General features: G+C 47.3%; 1 protein-coding gene across 3 annotated transcripts in view; it reads left to right on the top strand.

The window, feature by feature from the left end:
- Nucleotides 1–13855, top strand: part of RASGEF1A (RasGEF domain family member 1A) — a 283710-nt gene that overhangs the window by 247931 nt on the left and 21924 nt on the right. For all 3 annotated transcript variants that reach the window (XM_006129935.5, XM_075934780.2, XM_006129936.5), the window contains one exon: nucleotides 5114–5242. In XM_006129935.5, coding sequence (XP_006129997.2) covers nucleotides 5114–5242 — 129 coding nt within the window. The remainder of the gene's footprint in view (nucleotides 1–5113; nucleotides 5243–13855) is intronic.

Below are 13855 nucleotides of genomic sequence, written 5' to 3'. Positions count from 1 at the left end.
GTGATCTCATCTAAGTCCCCAGCACGCCGGTTTTCACCTTGTAGGGCAATCGTGGCTGTTTAGCAGGCGGAGGGGGTCAGATCCAACTCCTGTTCAAATCAATGGATTAGGATCACGTAAAGAGGGCTTAAAAGCTGAGGTGTGAGTCATGGTTTACACTGGTGTGGACCGTCTCCGCTGGGTGTGCACAGCAGCCCAGCTGTAACAGCCACTGAAACCTCCCACACAGGCAAGGCCTAAGACACTTGTACCAGACAGTGAGTGTGAACCTGGGATAGAGGAGAGGCTCATTTCATTTGTTCAACCTAGACTCAACACACAATGCCCTGAGGTGGTGGGCATTGATCTTAGCCTAAAAGGCTCATGATCAAAACACAGAGAGAAGGGTCTTACTTCTGCGCTCACACCTATTTTGCATTCTCATTACTCAACTGGATTTCCTCCTGAATTTACTCTAGTGCAAGTTACAGCAGAATCAGGCCAAGAAGCCTGTATCAATGAGGCCAGATTCCTAGCTGGTGTAATTTGGCATCTCTCTATCGACGTCACTGCAACTGTTCCACTTTATACCGGTTGTGAGTCAGGTCCCCTTCCCTACCTGAAATACTGATGCAAAACCAATGCCCTGCGGCAGGGGTGGGGAACCTTTTTTGGGTCAGCAGCCTCTGACCCACAGAAAATCAGGTCGGAGGCCGCACACAAGTGAGAAGCCAAAAAAACCCTAAACAGGCGTCCTCAACAGAGAAGGAAAGACACACACCCCGCATTCCCCTGGCACACCACAGCTTGTGGGGGCAGGCTAGTAGATTTTGTGTGTTCCAGCCTTGTGGTGGGCATTGGGGGGCTGGAGCACCAGCTCATGCTCCCCAGTGCTAGTGGGGGGGAGCCCTGAGTCTTGGGGGCTGAATCCAGGCAAGCAGGCCAGATCTGGCCCTGGGGCCTTACGTTCCCTACCCTGCCATGCGAAATTTTGTTCCTATTGCAAAATAGGCAGCCCAAACTGCAGAAGGTCTAGACTGGCCCAGTACGGTTATTGCTAGTTAGAAATGAGATATACACTGCCTGCCCTGTGTCTGGCTGTCCCATAGCATCAAATCAAAAGTGGAGTGCACTTTCATGAGCACAGTATTACCACAAACCATAGGAAAATTAAACACAAGAGCCCTGATCCTCTGGATTAAGTCACATCCTACAGCAGGACTTTAAAGAACTGGCTTTCTGAGCAGAGTTCTCTCGGCGTCACTCTGGATAAACAGTATCCCGCAGCACACAGACTTTCAGGAAGAGACGGAGACTAGAATTAGTGTGCAAGGCTAAAATATATCTTGCCACAAAGAATGTGGCCCAGCTTATCAGAGTGAAGGTCATTGACAGGACAGTGCAGCTTATATTTCAGAAAAGGGTGTGTGTGTGTGTGTGTGTGTGTAAAATCCAGGGAACTTGAGAGAAAGAAACCTTTTACATCCCTTCCCTAGTAATTCACAGAATAGGAGGTGAAGTTGTGTCAAAGCCAGAAGGACTGGAACCATTTCCGGAACCAGCCGGTATCCACAGTCTGATTACAAGCATCAGAGCCGGACCCATGTGCTAAATTCTTTCCTTGGTTACAGCAGGATATGCTCATTGATTTCGGTTAGAGCGACCACAGGGGCAGCGGGTTTGCAGAAATGTTGGTGCTGCCTAGAATGCCTAGAGCCTGCATCCTTCCCCATAACCAGCCTAAGGCTCAGAGAGGGACTTTGGTGGGATGCCGGCTCTGGGGGGTAGTTTGGGTGGAGAAGAGGGTGAGGGTTGAGGCTCTGGGAGGGAATTTGGGTGCAGGAGGGGGTGCAGGCTCTGGGAGGGAGTTTGAAGGCTGGAGGGGGGAGGGAATTTGGGGAGGATAGGGAGTAGGGGGAGAGGGTGCAGGCTCTGGGGGGGAGTAGAGTTCACAAGGAAGTGCCGGAGGGAGGGGAGAGTGCCACACTTACCTGGGGCACCCCTCTCTGGCAGTGACTCCTGGGTGGTCTCCAGGCACTACTGCCTGCCTGCTGCCCCAACATATTCTCCCCTCCCCCCATGAAACCCCCATCCCAGCCTGCCATCCCCAGGTGACTTAAAACATCTCAGCTGGAGCGAGGAGCTGGCAGCCACGGGGAGTGAGCAGCTTCCTGCTGCTCTTGCCCCACTTCCTGCTATGGTGGCAGCTGGGGCCCCAAGGACATTTTAAGTTACTCGGGGGCGGCAGGGGACACGTGGGGAGAGTGCGCAGGGATGCCGGGAGACACAGGGAGCAAGGAGCACAGGGGGCGGTAGGTAGTGAGTTTTGCTGGAGCCTGGTCCCAAGCCAGGGATATTCCTGCTGCTGAGGCAAGATGGGCCCATCTAACTCACCACCTATGATCACACATGAGAGTATAGAATCCGGCTGCAAGGGGGAAAGGCAACCGGAATACAAGTGAACGGTGCATTGCACAACAGTACTGTCACATGCTACTTTGTCACTCGGAAGTTTCTTCCCCTCCATCCCACATTCAGCTCTGAGGCCCACTGCATTTTCTAGGCCTATCCTGTAAGGCAGTGGTCCCCAACCTTTAGAGGCTGCCGGGTGCCAGGGGGCGTGGCCGTTCGCCTGCCGGGAGCCAGAGGGCGGGGACACATGCACGCCCGGGGGCGGGTGGCCCCCCCCATAGCCGCGTGTGCGGGGGCGGGGGGCCCCCCGCAAGCGCCGCACACCGTGAGCTGGCACCCCCTCCAAATGCCGTGCGCCTGGGGCCGGCGCCCCCTCCTCCCCTAAGCGCCACGCACCCGGGGCCGGCACCCCCCCCCCAAGCGCTGCATGCCCGGGGCCGGCGCCCCTCACCCTCCAAGCGTCGCACGCCCGGGGCATGAGCGGCCAATTCGCGGCGCTCCCGGAGCCGGCGCTTACCATGCGCCTGGGCCGGCTCTGGCACGATGCATGTACCACGTGCCCGGGGCCAGGCCAGCCCCGAGCACTTGGCGGGCGCACACAAATGGCCCCGCGGGCACCATGTTGGGGACCACTGCTGTAAGGAATGTCAAGAGACAGATCTGAGACACTGGCCTGTAGCCCTATTGGATCTCCTTTCCTATTTGTGGGACAGGGTTGAGGTTGATTCCAACTTTAAATTATCTCAAAAATATAGCGCACCCCTGCCAAAGAAATTATGCTTATAAACTTTCATCGCAGATTGGCAGCAGGGGATTAACCATTTCCAGCCTCCTGTAAAGGAATCGTGTGCAACTTCTGCAATGCATTTCTAATTAAAGAAAAATATATGGAGCAAAATGCCAAATCACAAATGGCCTCTAAACTATCCTGGACTGCAGCGTGCCAGGAATATTACAGCTACTCGGGGAAGAGTATCCTGTCACCTGAACTGACGTCCACCTGAACCTGATCATGGGGTAAACTGATATAACTGTCAATAGTCAGAGTGTTTCTGTATTACTGCAAGAGCACCTAACCCCCAAAACTCTAGATATAGCCAGCTGTATCTCCCTTACTTCCTCAGTCCCCTCACCCTGCCCACCCCACCACATCTGTAGTGGATACAGACCTTTAAAAGTTCATTCGGTCCTATAGATATTATCAGTACTAGTGAAACTCTCTGTTCCAAGTATAGGAGCATCAGCAAAATGAGGAAGATCTCTAAAAACACAAAGAACTTTTCAAGTGCACTCTTTGTAGTCTAGCTTTGTTCCCTTTCCTCATCAAGGGACAGAAATAGTTCTTTAAGTGATGCTATTCAGTTTACAATTCTCGGATTCTCAAGCAACAGTCATTTTCTGTTCATTATTTTCATAAACACTTCCTTTTCTCTTTTGCTGCAAAGAGATTTCCTTTGCTAACAGTGTTATAACACTGTGTCTAGTGGACATCATGAAAATAAATATCTGTATTAACAGCCTATTTGCCTGTAATTAAAGGGGAAAATCATAATCTTTTCTTTGGACTGAGAGAGACCCCACCATAATTTAGGAGTGAATGTTTCTGAAGAAAACAGCCAAGATAATCCAATTGGCTAGTGGACAGTTAAGACAACTGAAGCCACTAGCTACTTTAAATTTGCTGGGGGCTCATGTCACTTGTGCAATCCAATGGACTCGTGTGCCTGCCTGGTTTCAACGTGCCAGTTCAAGTTTCTGTAAATTAACTGAAATGCCAAATTAACAAGAAACAAATTTAGTCATTTACATGCTCAAGATCAAGCAGTTGGCAACAGGTTTCCAATTCCAAAGTACACAAAATCAAGAATCCTAAAGTGAATAGCCATAAAGTCTGCACAAGCTACAAGCTATGAGATGTTATCAGTCTTCATGAGGCTACATATGAATGTGCCTGTAGAAAAACCAAGTCGCAGCTGAAGCTTTTGCATTAGGAGTTCAGGAAAACAAATGGGACAAGTGTTACCCTACGTCACTTGAACGTATATACACCTCGAGTCAATGACGTTTCCTGTAACTCAGAACAGAACCTGACCCAGCTTGTTTAAGTATACAGTGAGGGCCTAATCCTAATAATAATGATGCGTAGCATTGATACGGTGCTATAAAAGTTCAAAGGCAGCTGAATTGGGCCGTAAGGGAGCTAAGAGTTTTACTGGCTTAAAACTGAAATACTGTCACACAAGTGCAAATTGAACCCAACCCTGTAACACGGATTGTGGGAAAGAGCATGGAAAAGAAAAACACGCATGAAATAAAAACACTGCTGTGGTTTGGAACTCAGTTGTAATAGGTTTTGGGCAGCCAAACAAAAACAATTGCTTTTCAAGTAACGAAGCAGCATAAATAGCAGCATTCTTGGACAGATGTTGTTTGTCCTTTGGGTGAATGACAGCTACTTAGGGCATATTTAGTTTGGCATCTTGGTGTGACAAATACTTTGGGAATCTTTAAAAAAAACCCTCCGTTAACAGCTTCTGAAACAGTGTGTGTTTCTGCCTGTTTTGCTCCCTGGGGAAGGTGATATGTAGCAAGCTTAACTAAAGGAAAGTTCCATCTGTATTCCTGGGAGGGAATAGTGATTAACAGCCCCAGAGAGGATGGGTGATTTCTGCTCATGTTTCTCATTTGTTTTCTCCTCCCCTTTCCCCAACTCTTCTTGCAGAGGACTTACATCTTCACTTTCCTCCTGAGCTCCCGAGTCTTCATCCACCCACACGAGCTCCTGGCAAAAGTGGGGCAGATCTGTATTAAGCAGAAGCAGCAGCTTGAACTTGGGTCTGAGGCAGAAAAGGTAAATGAATGATCTGTTTCGGTGGTGAGCTGAGCTGTTGTGCATTGTATTTTCCTTTTTTTTTTAAAGTGCTGAGAACATATTGATATGCTGACCCTTGTATTGCACTAAAGACTTTCAAACGTATGCCTCTTTCCCTGAAGCCCTGTTACTTCTTAGCTAATCCTAGAACCCGGATATCTATTAGCTTATTGCAGAAGCCCTTCTAGCCCGTGGGTGTAGCTTGCAGCTTCTCTGTCCTATGGGAAGTATTAATACACACAGACTTTTAAAAGGTGCACTGTTCTGGGTCATGGACTTCTGTTTGCCATTAGGTGAGTTCTGCGTTTCTGAACTTCTACTAACTTCAGTGTCAGGGAGTGGGAGAAGCCCATGGATGCTGGCGGGAGGCAGCCACCAAGCAGGTTGGAGTTCCAGTATGGATCCAAAGGCTGACTTCATTCAATTTATCCCAACTCCCTCTCTCCACCCTCTTCCCTACCATGCCTGTAACAGAAATCTCACAGCAATAAGCTTTTCTGGACCTCCATTGCATTTATTCAAAAGAGTCCCAGCACTGCCAAGCTGGCTCTGTTCCATCAGTGTTTATTGAGTTGCTGCTCTGAGGGCCAGGAGATCGCTGCGCCATGTCTGGCTGCCGAGCTGAGGGAACTTGCTACGAATGCTCACTTACCAGGGTGGGCCCCACGAAGGCTGCCCTCTTCCATGCCAGATCCCACACAGAAGGGCCCTGCGTTGGACCTGCCATGGTCTTCTGGGTCAACTCCGAACCAAAGCCAAACCGGTGACGGTGGCTGCGGACCTCTAATGCACAAATGGAAAATCAAGGACTTTCCAGTATGCGTGTGTCGTTTCCCATGACGGACCACTGAACATATTGCGACCCACTGCCCAATTTATAAACGTGAGGGAGCCATTGCTGCCATAAATTCTGCTACTCCCGATGGAGCCATGTGGCTCCATCATCTTCAGGTGAAATTGCAATCATTGCCATATACCAGACACTTCGCTGAGCCCTATGGGGAGCCTGTGCGGGCAAGGCCTCAGGAAGAGGGGGTGGGGTTGGAGGCTAGCCTCCCTCAGCCCACCCTTCAGCACTGCTGCAGCTGCAGGATATGTCCTGCAAGGGTGGCAATTTAAAGGGTCTTGGGCTCTGGCTAGTGCCGAGGTAGCAGCGGCCAGTCCTGGATCCTTTTAAAATCACTGCCTCCCCATCAGGGGCCACACAAAAGAAGTGTTTCCTTAGCAGGAGTCGTTGATGCTGTCAGAGCTGCAGGAAACAGAACTTGATTCACAGAACAATGCAAAAGGGCCAGTGTGACACATCGGGATCCCGCTTTGTCCAGCAGCAGCCTGACCCCAGACTGCATTTCTGAACCACCATGCCCCCAGCTGGCCAGGTTGCTCCAGCTCCCCTAATCATCTTGCAGCATATCAATCTTGGGCGCCTTAGTGTAACCATCAGAGTGAAGGTCTGGAACAGCCTTGCCAGGGGGCTAGTGGGAACAAACACCCTAAGTGGCTTCAAGATTGAGCTTGATAAGTTAATGGAGGTGGTGGTGGTAGGAGGACACGGCCTGCAGTGGCACACAGCTGATCTGTGACTGCTAGTAGCAAATCTCTACAATGGTCTGTAATGGGACATTAGGTGGGAAGGGCTTTGAGTTACTGCAGAGAATTCTTTCCCAGGTGCCTGGCTGTTGGGTCTTGCTGAAATGCTCAGGGTCTAACTCAGGGGTGGGCAATCATTTTTGAGTGGGGGCCTCTTCAAAAATGTTTGAAGTGGTCACAGGCCACCCCAGAAGGGGGAAGGGAGGGCTGAGATGAAATGCGTGAGATCTTTAAATAGAAGCCGTTAAAAGGGCTCACACGTGGCTCCCAGGGAATGTGCTAGCAGTGGGGCAGGAGCTGTGAACCCTTTTAACGGCTTCTATTTAAAGGGCTCGGACAAGCTCTTTAAATAGAAAGGGTTGAAAGGGTTCACGGCTCTGGTGCCACTAGTGTGTTGCCTGGGAGCTGGAGATGTGGGCGCCCTTTTAACTGCTTCCATGTAAAGGGATTGTGCCTCCCCCACACCTGCCGGGCAATGGGGAAGGAAAAGCCCTTTAAATAGAAGCAGTTGAAAAGGCTCGTGTGGTTCTGGCTGTCAAGCAATGCGCGAGGGGGCGGGGTCTGGAACCACCGCACGGGCTGGATCCGGCCCACTGCGTGGCTTTTGCCCTCCCCTGGTCTAACCGATGACCGTCAGTGGGGTCAGGGCGACATTTTCGGATGGGCAGAGGTTTTCACCCCCCTCCCCCTCTGCAGGACAAGTCACAGGTCACTTGCAGGTTTAAACAAGCGCAAACGGTGAGGTGGCTGGCAAAAAGCGATGGGCCCATGGCTCCTTGAGCTCCCCTGTTCTGGAGCCCCTGATGGAAAGGGGAGTGAGGGGGCTGAGGAGGCAGAGAGGAATGAGTGGGGGATGGGGCCTTGGGGGAAGGGCCCTAGTTCAGGCACCATTGGCTTCCTCTGTTTTTAAGGAGCTTCCATCACTCCTGCTTTCAATCCTGATTTGAGGACTTCAGTGGCTCCGCTGGAGGTTAGGGGTCTGTTACAGCAGTGGCTGAGTGAGGGTCTGTGGCCTGCAAAGTGCAGGAGGTCAGACGAGAGGAACACAATGGTCCCTTCTGGCCTTGAAACCTTTGAGAAAAGCTGCAAGCTACTGCTGGTGTTCTAGGCACTAAGGCTACGTCTAGACTGCAAGCTTCTTTCAAAAAAAAGAGCAACTAGACTACAACCAGTACTTTCGAAAAAGCGACTTGCTTTTTCGAAAGAGAACACCCAGGCAGTCTGAATGCTGTCTTTCGAAAAAGCACAGTTTGCATTACATAGCATCTTTTTTTGAAAGAGCACTTTCGAAAAAAGGCGTTCCTCCTCGTAAAATGAGGTTTTCTGCGGTCAAAAAAACTGCTGCATTCTTTCGATTTACTTTCGAAAGAATGTGGCAGCAGTCTAGATGCAGGGGAAGTTTTTTCAAAAAAGCCTTCTCTCCCCCCCCTCGAAAAAACCCTGTAGTCTAGACACACCCTAAGTCAATTAGATGCTCTGACGTATGATGCCTAACAGGGTAGCCCGTCTATACTGGGGCTTCCAATTTTGCTATCACTGATGGAATGTCCACTCTGTGCTTCAGACTGAAACTGGGATGTATTGAGGGGCGCAGAAATGAGGCCATATTCACAGATATTTTTCTAAGTTCAGTGCAGATTCTGGACCAGGATCCGGGGCAGTTCTTTTATCACAAAACCCAAGTTTAGCAAGGAACTTGGGCACATATATAACTAAGATTTTTTAATAGTCCCACCGCTAGAAGCATCTTGCTGAATCAGACTGTCAAGAAGTTAAACTATCTCTATACATAAGAGTGAAATTCACCACTATCGGCAATTAAGCTTTCAAATTCCCATACGGACTGTTTAAGGTTTATGGATAATAGGAGTGCAAGATGAGGCTCTTTTTTGCAATGTAGTTCAGTGTGTTCATATCCAAAGACACCAGCAAATAAGCATTTGGCTAAATATACCGTTAATGGAAGTGTATGTTACACACGATGCAAAAGTCATTAGGCAATATAACCTATGCAACTTAGGCATTCAGTGGGCAGGCAAAACAAGTGTAGCTTACACACTGAAAAGATGTAGCAAGAAAATCATCTAATGAAAGGTGTAAAATAGAGCAGTTCACTTTCTGAACACCCCCACTAGCAGGCCTTCTGTTGACAAGTTGGAAACAGACATCAAGTAAAATCAGTTAACAAGCAAGGTGTGAAAATAAAAGCATGTGTGTTTGGAAAGCTATTTTGCCGGTTCCTGTTAGTTGCTTTTCTGCTGTGCCCCTGATCCTGTCTTCCCCCTCAGTGTAAATTACACTTGTTCTCCATGCCCAGTGAATACCAAATTAATGCAAGTTATACTAGAGCAGTTCTTCCTTCCCCAAAGTAAATTTGACCTACAAACCTCCACTGGTATTGCATCTGCAGTCACCAGGGACAAATTTGGCCCATTAGCATTTTCAAATGATTTGCTCTGTTTGGCTGCAAAGTATGAATATAAAAACTCATTCCATGTGCATCACAGAACTTCTAAACTGCAGCCACTTTATGCACATCTAATCATAACCCGTTAGGGCATCGTTGGCCAAAATCTGTTCCACCAGCATCTTCTAATTAAGTGCTATCACAGTAGGAAATAGCTGGCACAAAAAGTTACAACAAATCTGATCACTTCCTGATTAGAGATTTGCATAAACCAATTACTGTATTAAATAAAGAGTTGGCTGGCTTATTTGGGTACTGTACGAGCTGAAACGCTAGGAGGCAGCTAGAATTTGAGGTTCTGCACAACAGGGCTTATCATTTCTACATTTTCTTATGTCTCTGCCTTGTGTCACAAAAAAGTAGACAGCATGTCAAGATATAAATGGCAGATTGAAAGGCAAACACTCTATGCTCTCTTTAATTTTAAAGAGACAGTCTGGTAGGTTTTAAGACATCAGGTGTAATATGTCAGACACTGACTATCAATAAAGAACAAACAACTTCCCAGTAAGATACAGACAAGGCCAAAAGGGATTGACCCAAAGAAAGAGCAGAAGTATAATACTGCCTATGGATAAAATCATCTGGCAAAACATTAATCCCTACAGTTTAATAAAAATATAAAAGCTCAACCCGCTTTGCGTTTTAACTACCAGTTAACTTAGGAAGTCATCACTTCTATTATTGTCTGGGAATTTTTATTAAATTAAATGCAGGAAGCTTACATATCCAGAGTAGCCCCAAGCCTCAAAGAGGGAATGGAGGTCCATTGTGACAAGCACTGTACAAGCATAGCAAGAAAACAGTCTCAGGCCCTCAATAGCTGAAGCAACCTAATTCATTTAAAAAAAATCCAAGGAGACATTAAAATTTGCACTGAAATGTTAAACAGTAGTTTGATTCTGCAATAGATTTGATCCACCTAGCCACATATTTCATTCTGAATACAGCTTTAAAAAAATCAAATTTTGATTAAAAAAAATAGATATATATATTTTTAAATTCAGTGCTCAAGAAAGCAAGGGACTGATAACAGTGACGCGCTAGTCTGACAACGTTCATGGTCTAGAGAGCCCCAGAACAAAGGATGCCGGCAGCTGGGAGCAGAGCCAGCTGGTGGGGCCAGCAAAGCCCACTGGGTACCAGACCCCAGTGCTGGCAGGACCAACAAGCTAATGATACTGCTGGAGCTTGGGGAAGGGGTGGGGAGGTCACAGACCCTGCAGCCAGTGGTGCCCGGAAGGAACACCAGCTGAGGAACTGGGCCATAGTAGCAATCAAATGAGTGAAATATTTTTAAGAGACACAAGGTACACGAGGCAATATATTTTACTGGACCAAGTTCGAGTAATGAAAGAGACAAGACTAAGAGCTCTGTGCAGCTCAAAACTTGTCTCACTCACCAGCTGAAGCTGATTCAATACAAGGTATTGCCTCTCCCACCTTGTATTTCCATTATCATAGGACATACTTGGCTACGACATTGACGTATTTTAGGTATTTGCAGTAGATAGAAATAAACACACTTTTCTAAATATTAACCTGCTGTGTTAATATTCTAGCAAGATAACCATACGCACTATAACACCATTATTGTAGAGTTGTTTCTCTGTAACAAAACACCACCTCCAAATCTCCATCTCCTTTTGGAGTTAGCAGGTAGTAAGTTGTTGGTACTGTCTAGCTGTTGTCTTTTGTCATCTCTATGATGGGTTTGATGCAAAGCTCTTTGAAGTCAATAGGGGTATTTACACTATGGATGTTACCACCCCCCGCAGGCGGACAGTGTTTGAAATCTGAAGTAAAGCTATCAAAATAGGAGGTAGGTCACTTTCTTGAGTGTATAAACACATGTCAGTGGCTGCCTCCCACTGAAGTACTACCCCAGATCTTTTGATTTGTATCTGTATTATCACAGATGTGTGCATCATTACAAACCTATCATGCAGCACTGAGTTTTATCAGCATGCACCTGAAGCAGGATTCTAGCATTTTGCTGGGCGGATGGTTTTCAGTGTTGCATTCAGAAAAAACATCTTGTTTTCATCAGGCAGTGAAAGCAACTGATAAGCTTGGTCCCATTTCTATTCTTGCTGGGTATCGTAGCTCATCTTGAATTAGATTCCTTGCTTTACACAGTGAGGAAAACAAATTCTGACAATCTATGTGTGGGTGTGCATTTGCGTAGTGGACAAATGCATGTGTAGTGCATGTGTAGTGGACAAACATACACTCCCCAAATAAATACTGTATTCTAAATCTAGGCTAATGTGCAGACAACCATTGTAGCTGCGAGGAGAAATTTGAATTTTCCCCAAACTCAAAGTCAAGAAGATGAGGTCAAGATAATCAGCATTAAAATAAGCCTGGTGGGAAAAAACATATAGTAGAGCTGTGCCTATTTACACCTGTTATAGTTGTGGCCCACCAACTTGCTACATGTATTTACGCCACCGTAGGCTCTATACTTACACGTGACCTATTTGATTCTTGCTGAGCTGAAAGATATAAAATTGCATACCCCAGAAGCAAAAGGTGATCAAAATGGAAGACCAGACAGTAATACTGCTACTCCCCTGCCTCACGATTTTACTCTGAAGGGCATGTCTGCACTAGGAAATTATTTCGAAATAACTCCCAAAATAACTTTAAAAGAAGCATGTCCACACCACAGAGAAGCCTCAAAATTAGTCTGAGGCAGGCTCCCTTAAAGTGGATGAGCTACTTCAAATTAGAGCCTCAGGAAGCACTGGGGAGTAGTTATTCCACTCTACTGTTATTTTGAAATAACTATTTCTAAATAAGTGTTATTCCTCATGGAAAGCAGGAGTTGTTATTTCGAAATAACCAGCCCCTTCTTTTGAAATAACGGGCTTGGTAGTGTGGATGCTCCACTTGTTATTTCGAAATAACTCCCTAGCGTAGACCGGGACTGAGTGGGCATGGGAGGAGCTTGAATTTACAGCAGGGGCTCTACAGAAGCTGCACTGGTGGAGGTTACAGTGGAGATGAACAGAATCAGTGTCATTCCAAGCATTCAATGATACACCCCCTTTATTAGCTACCCAGCCCCAGCAAAGGGCACAACTGCATTTTGCTAATTGTATCTCCTTTCCTAGCAGACATTCCCCTGTCAGGACCTGATGTCCGGCAAACATGGCGGCTGCCTTGGGTCCCGCAGCTCCACACATTCAGGGCCCCGGGGCCCTGTGCTGCCCAGCTCCTGGCCCCGCCCACGTGGCCGTTCACTTGCTGTCCTGACTGGGAGCTGCGCAGCCCAGCCAAACATAGCGTGCTGCCTTGGGCCCCGCAAACTCTTTGGCCGGGCCTGCTGATGCCACAGTTTTTACCAAAAACCGTGGGCTGGGATTGAATCCAGTCATTTATAAAACACCTGCCCTGTGCAACTCCACATTTGGATTTATGTGGGGACAGTGGATGGGACACTCAGTAACAGCGCTGGGATGTCAGTCAGGATTGTTGTGTATTCTGGCAGCTGGAGCTTTCAGGGAGAGCAGATGAAAGTTTCACGGAGGCCTGGGCACCACATTCATTGGGAGAGGGGAGAAAAACCTGGAGTTGCTACTCATTTCCCAAAAAGCAGTCTGCATTCAGAGAACTTCCTCCAGATGCCGTTTAGAGTTCATGGGTGAATCTCAGAGGGGATTCCATCCATCTTTGCCCAGCAACGCCAACAGAATTCCAATGGGATTAAAATGCAACTAGAAACACCACACAGTTAAATTCTTTCCGTGGCTCATTTCTGAAGGGCCCGGACCCTGCAGTGGTCTTATTTTGAATTCAGAGCAGCCACTGTTAATTCTTCCACTGATTGCACTTGAGTGAGCAGTTAGAAGTCAATAAAAACCACTGGCTTATTTAACAGGAACGTCTCAGACAAGGATTTTGTTCATCTCACTGAGCATGGTGTGTGTGTGGGGGGGGGGGAGAATTCCTGTCAGATTCTCACAAAACAGTCTCTTTTCCCCCAGCAAAGGAACCAAATGGATTTCCTTGCAGACACTTGGAAATGCTAGTGGACTTTCTGTAAATTCCAGGAGGTGGGAGGGGAAATCACAGAGGGAAGTACCTAACCCATGCTGAGGAGGAACTTTGCATAGTGGCACTTCTTCCGTGACGCAGCTGGCATGATAAACAGAAGAGAAAACTTCCTCTTGAGTCTCTTAGATCTGTGCTTTTTTTAGAAGCTAATGAGTCTCTTAATCAAAGTTAAATCTAAATCAGGCTAAAATTAGAAACTCTTCCTTCTCACGATTAAAAGTCAAATCCTACCCTAATTTACACCATGTGCTGATTGGGGGAGTGGGTTGTAGAATTTGGCCCTATGAGGAACTATTGAACCAAATCATTTCTTACTTAGGACACGCTGTGGATCCTCTGATTCACTCCATAATTGCTCCTCTACACAATTCAATAGGCCATCTGTGTGCCCCTTGACCGTGGCCCAAAAATGCTGCCTGGTTTGTTAAATAGGATTTGCCATGTTCTGTGCAGAATCAGTTAGAATACGTGTG

The sequence above is a fragment of the Pelodiscus sinensis genome, chromosome 8 (genome assembly GCF_052426305.1).
Source record: "Pelodiscus sinensis isolate ZL-2025 chromosome 8, ASM5242630v1, whole genome shotgun sequence".
NCBI classification, from domain to species: domain Eukaryota; kingdom Metazoa; phylum Chordata; order Testudines; family Trionychidae; genus Pelodiscus; species Pelodiscus sinensis.
Note: the sequence above shows the minus strand (reverse complement) of the source record. Positions and strands in the feature narration are given on the sequence as shown.